General features: G+C 36.9%; 1 protein-coding gene across 1 annotated transcript in view; it reads right to left on the reverse strand.

Annotated features, from left to right (window-relative positions):
• KIAA1456 (KIAA1456 ortholog) overlaps positions 1–7,243 on the reverse strand; it is a 14,515-nt gene that overhangs the window by 2,970 nt on the left and 4,302 nt on the right. Inside the window, exon 2 of the mRNA XM_006834520.1 lies at positions 4,797–4,970. Coding sequence (XP_006834583.1) covers positions 4,797–4,970 — 174 coding nt within the window. The remainder of the gene's footprint in view (positions 1–4,796; positions 4,971–7,243) is intronic.

A 7,243-nucleotide genomic window follows, 5' to 3' on the forward strand; every position in this document is an offset into this window, starting at 1 on the left:
CTACTATCTCCCTTATTCACTGTCCAGCTTTCACATCTATATGAGGTTATTGAAAATACCATGGCTTGGGTCAGGCACACCTTACTCCTCAAGCTGACATCCTTGCTCTTCAACACTTTAAAAAGTTCCTGTGCAGCAGATTTACCCAATGCAATACGTCATCTGATCTCTTGACTGCTGCTTCCACGAACGTTGATAGTTGATGCAAGAAGAATGAAGTCCTTGACAACTTCATTCTTTTCTCTGTTGATAAGAATGTTGTTTATTGGTCCAGTGGTGAGGATTTTGTTTTCTTGACATTGAGATGCAATCCATACCGAAGGCTATGTTCTTTGATCTTCATCAGTAAATGTTTCAAGTCCTCTTTGCTTTCAGCAAGCAAGGTTGTATCATCTGCATATCGCAGGCTGTTAATGAATCTTCTCCAATCCTGACGTCATGTTTTTCTTCGTAGAATCCCAGCTTCTCGTATTATTTGCTCAGCATACAGGTTGAATAAGTATGGTGAAAGAACATAACCTTGTCGCACACCTTTCCCAATTTTAAAACATTCAGTGTTCCTATGCTCTGTTCGAACAACTGCCTCTTGGTCCAGGTACAGATTTCTCAGAAACACAATTAAATGTTCTGGAATACTCATACTTTGCTGTTCTTGTGGGGAGTTCAACCAAGTATTAGGTCAAGAGAAAACATCCAATTATTTTTCCACACATGTGTCTACTAGATATCTCAGGTATGAAATTAGTCCCAAGCAAAATCTGAACATTCCTGTTCAGATAGGACTAGTGAGGGTAGAGGGAGGTGTGGTGCTGAGGGCTAATGCGCTGGACTACAAGGTTGGTTTGAACCACAGGTCGGTTGTTCAAGCTCAATAGCTACTACTCACAAACCCTGTACAGGGTCACTATGAGCCGGAATGTTCTTGACAGTACTTAACAACAAACAAACAACAATCTCACCATAATCACTGTACCATGTCACAGTATAGGAAAGCTACAGGTATGTGGTGGAAATATGCTAGAAGAACAGAATACTACTGTGGTTTGTCCTAGATTGGTAACTGGACCTGTGATCTTTGTTGTTGTTCTTATGTGCCGTGGAGTCGGTTCCGACCCATAGCAACCCTGTACAGGGTTTCCAAGGCTGTAAATCTTTACGGGAACAGATAGCCTCATCTTTCTCCCGCGGAACAGCTGGTAGTTTTAAAATGCTGACTGTGGTGACATTAGCAGCCTGATTCGTAGTCTTTAGCCAATCATTTTATATTTCATTCGGTCTCAGACTTTTTAAAAAAACTTTTTGTTTTATTATGTCCCCAAGGAAAAGCCCCTTTATAAAAGTTAATTTCAAAGAATACATTTCAAGAAGTAAGGTTGAGCTAAAAGGAGACAAGACTGAGAAAAAAATCACACTGTTATTGTCTAATTCTGACTCTTCATGAATATCTCCCAAAATTTACACCTAATTCACAGTGAACTTTTATAGACATGGTTTCTAAATCTCCCTTTTGTTTTGCCATAAAAGGAAAAAAAATATTTAAAGCAGGTTTATTTTACGAAAATATTCTTTTCACTTGACTCATCGACCTGTAACATTCAGGTTTCTATTTAAAACAAACAAACAAACAAATATACAAAATAGTTTTAGGTCAGAGTAGAACTGTACTCTTTACGGTTTTCAATGGCTGACTGTTCAGAAGCAGACTGTTAGGTCTTTCTTTTCAGGTACCTCTGGATGAACTCGAACTTCTAACCTTTTGGTTAGCCTCTGAGTACGTTACACACCATAAAGGGTTTACAAAAAGTTTTTTGTTTTATTTTAAGGAAAAAGTCTTTTTATTCATATATTCAATTTATATCATCTACAATATTTGAAATACCACAAATCTACCCTACAAATACCTGAATTTCTTTTATGTTTTTATATTGATATTTAACATGAAATAGTAAGTAGCTATTTTTAAGCCAAAAGTTTTTGAAAGAGTTTATAGATGACTCATTATATATAAAATGTATAATACATGCCTATATATGCATGTCCTGCTAAAAATATTGTGAGTATAGCTAAAGTAAGACTTAAGGATGTATTTATTAACATGAATCGTCAGTGCTAGGAAACTAGTGACTTTTTAAAGGATTAAAAAGATGTACCCCTTTTGTTAGAAACCATAGTCACAACTTATAGGCAAAAATATAACTCTGTATGTGTATCTTATAGCAATGTTTTTCTGCTGAGAGTCCAGAAAATAAGCAGGCTAAATTCATGTACTAGACTCCAGAATCCAAAGGATAATCACACAAGATCATTTTTAAAGTCCTGTTATATCTTGATAGTTGAGGATCTATTATTAAAATATTCAAGTTGTGGAGTCCTGGTGTAGCATGGTAGGATAAGCACTGGACTGAAAGGTCAGTTTGAACCAGAATGTCAGCGATTCAAGCTCACCAGCTGCTCTTTGGGAATCCTATATGGGGTCGCTAGGGATCCGAACTTACTTGAAGGCACTTAACAATAACAACAACACGTCTTACCTCAATCAGAATATATGGGTTTAGCATAGAGCATGGAATCTCAACCTGGGCACTACTGACATTGTTGGTTGTGATTCATAGCAACCCTGTAGAGAGGTTGGTGGGTTTGAACTACTGACTTTGCAGTTAGCAGTCTGGTGCTTATCCTATACTTAATCCTTTGTTGTGGGGCCCAGTCATTACATGCCAGTAGCACTTTCTCACAGTTGTGAGAACTTCCAGACACTCTCAAATATCTCCTGGGCTTAGGGTGGGGTATCATCCCTGGTTGAGAACCATTATCATTAAAAGTACATATTGATTCAGGCTATTTGAATCTACTGCCAAATTTCACTGAAACTTTTCCTGACCCTTCTAAAAATATGTAAAAATGTTTCATTTTCTAATCTGGTAGTAAAACAGGGAATATATAAATAGGTATGATGCTTATTTCTCACATTATTATTTTTAAGAGACATGAAAAGCAAAAAATTTATTTATGTTAAGAAGTGCCAAGACATATAATTGTAACTAGGGAAGTAAATATAAGACAGATGTTGTTGCTGTGTTAAGTGTCTTTGAGTTGGTTCTGGTTCATAGGACCCCTGCATAGGGTTTCTGAGGAGTGGCTTGTGGGTTTGAACTGTCAACCTTGCAGTTAGCAATCCAGTGTTTATACTACAGCACCACACTAGGACTCCTATAAGAAAGATAGTCTATTGAAATTTCTCATAATGGAGTTCTAAAATGAGAAACTTGACTAATAATTAACTTGCTACATTATTTTATAGCTGTAGTTCATAAAACACATGGTATATTTCCATGTAAGGAGGCTCTATAATGAGTAAATGGTCACCAGGTGTGCTCTGTTTCCTCTGCAGTCAAGGAATGAGGCATCAACTGCAATTGGAGGCAGACTTAGCTATGCACCCATGGAGGAGCACTTCTCAGAAGGAGCAGGAAAGTCATTATCCGCAAGTCCCTAACAGTGGCTCAATGGCACTGCCCTGCCCTGCTGGTTATGTCCTTAGCCTCCAGGAGCCTAAAACTATTGTAAACAAGTGTGGCATGGAGTATCTGGTCTCTCCAATTTCTAGTTATTTAGGGAGGAAGACCAAGAGAAGAGTATTTCTAAGTTCCAATCATTGTACAATGTTACTTAGTTCAACAAGAATTTCTCTGAATGCTTCCAACCAAAACAGACCTAACAATTTCAATTGTAATGGAGTATGGCTGCCATAGGGCTGGGCTCCATAGCAACCATCTCCTGTTAGTCCTAACAAGTTTCAAGATTATGGGCTCCAGACCTGCCTCCACTCCCTATGCAAAAGGTACCATTCCCATCTGAAGTTGAATAAATGGGTCTCTCTTCCATTTCAGAAGAGGAAACCGTCTTATTCTATATTTTTATCATGATTAGCAGACAGTTTTATAGAGGATCACCTTGCTTTAGTGGAGCTTGTGATATTAAAATAGATTATTATCATTTTTTAAATGTACTGGAAAAGCTACTTTGCTTTAAAAAGAATTTTTCATTGTGCAAAAGAACTTGTCACAGGATTCCCATAAGTGGCAAATTTCTCTTAACATATTTAAATGTAACACTCAGGGCTCCGGGGATACACGTATCGGGTAAATTGAACCTTACCTGTGTGTACTTTCAGGTATGGATTTTTGCTGTGTATTTTCAGTTTTTGCATGGGTATTTTATGGACACACTTATTAGAAGAATATGAGAAATGCGTTTCCCTAGATTGATGAACACTTTTTGGCAGTGAGTGAGTGGAGTAACATTATAAAAACAACACAATATGGATTCAGGTGGATCCATCTTCTTCAGAGACTTGAGTGCCGGTGAGCAGCAGACTGGAAAACACATTCTTCCAGGTCACATTCAGCAGGTGACTCTGTGGTAAGAGGACTCCTGAAAATCTACTTCAGGTCAAAAGATTCTGGTTTTATTTCAATATAAAAACGTCCACTTTCAGTCCATAAAACTCCTCTAACACTTCCTTACTCATAAGAAAAATACATTGGAATGAGCCAACAAAAATGAAGCAATAACAACCGTGAAGGTTTACTTAGTTAAAGCAATCATATGTACCATGAGTGCATTGATAGTTACCAGCTACATAATTCAACCCATTGAACTATATACACATTTAAAATTAGGTAATGAATGAAATAGACCTTTCTACACAAATGGTTGTAGAATTGTGAGAGTGAACTCAACCTTGTTACATTATTCTCATGGCCAAGAGTGAACTTGTGACTAGGCTGCCTTACCTCCTATGGAGATGATGGCATCGAAGCCCTGATCCCTAAAGGGAAGATTAAGGTTGTCACATACCATGACTTCACATCCTCTATTCCGGGCAATCTCTACCAATGGCCCACAGTAGTCACAGCCCAGGGTATATACCTGGCTGTTCACTTTAAGATACTTTCCAGTCCCACAACCTAAAAAAGGAAAAGAATGTCAACTAACTTGTCTAGTAACAAAGAACCTAAGCAAGTTTATATTAAATAACAAAAATAGAACACAACATAGTGTGAAGACATTCACACAAACATAAGAAAGCTTTCTGAGAACACATATATTTTTATATGGAGACTATAGAAAACAAGAGAAAAAGTTGATAGAGAACAGGAAATAAAATATGTTGGTCATTTAGTGAGGTAATGGTCACTGGGCTAAGCACATTGTAGCTCAACCAATGTATCTTAGTGGACCCACAATAGGGTATAAAACTTTCCTAGTATCCTGGAGACTGCAGGCTCTGGACATCAGTTACCTTTACATGAGGATTTTATAACACATATGTATTCAAGGGGCTTCAAAAAGCTAGTAGAAAATGATAATAAAAGATCACTGAAATTTTCCACAAACTTTTGAAGCCCCCTCTTATAGATTATGACATTTGTGCTAAAGATAGTCTCCAGACATTCTTACTCTTGGATGTCAACAGGAGTCAACTACTATCTGCAGCTTTTCCAAGGATATAAACAAAATAATTTCTCAAATAAAGTATCACTTTATCAAATTCATTGTGAATGCTGTGTTTTAAATGATTTGTGTTAACTCAGTGTACAACTGTGACAGAAAGCTATTTTTTTCCTTAAATAGACCATTTTTTACATTCACATTCCAGTGGCAGAGACCCACATGAATCAAGATTTATGAAGCCCAAAGATTTAGATCAATTGTATCTTAGTGATACTAATGAAGAAGGTAATAACATCAGTGAATAACCATCTTAAACTAAGCTTTCATCCAGCACTTAGTATTAAATTCTAGCTCAGACATATCATCCAATTCATTCCAGAAATATGTAAAGATACAAACTGGATATTTATATCTACAGGTATGGTGTGGCACTGTGGGTAAATGTGCCAGTCTGCAAATCTATTTTAACTGCAAGGTCGGTGGTTCAAGCTCAACAGGTGCTCCTCGGAAACTGTATACTGGGTCGCTATGGGTCGGAATTGACTTGATGGCACTTAACAAGGTATTAACTATATATGTTTTCTGACTCAAAGAAGGATCTACAGCTATTTAAAGATGGTCAGTATACTACTTCTGAAATGTATTATGACAGTCTTTGATAATTTCTCTTTCATAAGTGCTCTTCAAAAGTACATGAGGCAATAAAAACATAATTAAGGCTCATTGGTGCCAGCTGAGACAGTGTAGAGTCTGCGGGTAAAAAGTTCCCAACATTATTATTTCAGTATTAATAATTAGGCCTTTGAAACATCTGAGACTGAACAGTCACCGTTCCTAATGGTTGGGATGAACCCCATAGGGTTTCCAAGGCTGTGATCGTTATGGAAGCGGACTGCCACATCTTTCTCCTGAAGAGCAGCTGGTGGGTTCAAACTGCTGATCTTTTGATTAGCATACAGTCGCTTTAGCCACTCTTCCACCAACACTCCTTATTTGTAGGCAGTCATGGAAAAATACAATTCACAAAGTATTTTAAAATTAAAATCCTATGTTTCAGAGATGATGGTCATATATTACAAAAATAATCTTGGAAAACATTTTTTCTATCTCTTTTTATTGGTTCAGGGGATACATTTAGAGAAATTATGGGGAAATTAGTTCAAAGATACTACTCAAAACAGTTCATAGACTACTGAAGCTTGAAGGAATTGTTCAAAAAGCAACTGACAATAATGAGAAAACAGGTCTTTGCAAATCAAAACAGTTCCTGACACATTTCAAATGCTCCTAGTACCTTTGGTTCATCCTGTATTGATTTCCAATGGCATTCATTCTTAATGGCAGTAATGCAACTACCAAATATGTTGCAATTACCCATTTTCTATATATTGGGATAATTCTATTTCATTATCCAAAATACTGGGATGCTAGAGAGGGGAAGATCTTATCCTAAAGAGGGAATCAAGAATATTGTAAGGTCTAGTCACCCATTGTCTTAAGTGTGTAAGAAGTACGCTAGAACAGGTATGATACTGCTGCAAGCTCCAGTATGCAATATTCAAGCTTCTTTACTGAATCTCATTAAATGATAACCTTTCACAGAACAAAAGATAGATAAGGCAAAGTGGCTGCAGGCTTACATGCTCCTTTGTTTTGTATTCTGCACCACATCATGCTAAAGAAGACAGATCATTGCCTCAATTCAATAAGATGTTTTGGTTCATAGTGGGCAATTATTTGTTGAAAAGAACTAAATTAATCTGACTGTTTTCTCTAAACCTTACAA

This window comes from Chrysochloris asiatica, unplaced genomic scaffold, assembly GCF_000296735.1.
Source record: "Chrysochloris asiatica unplaced genomic scaffold, ChrAsi1.0 scaffold00011, whole genome shotgun sequence".
Taxonomy (NCBI): Eukaryota; Metazoa; Chordata; class Mammalia; order Afrosoricida; family Chrysochloridae; genus Chrysochloris; species Chrysochloris asiatica.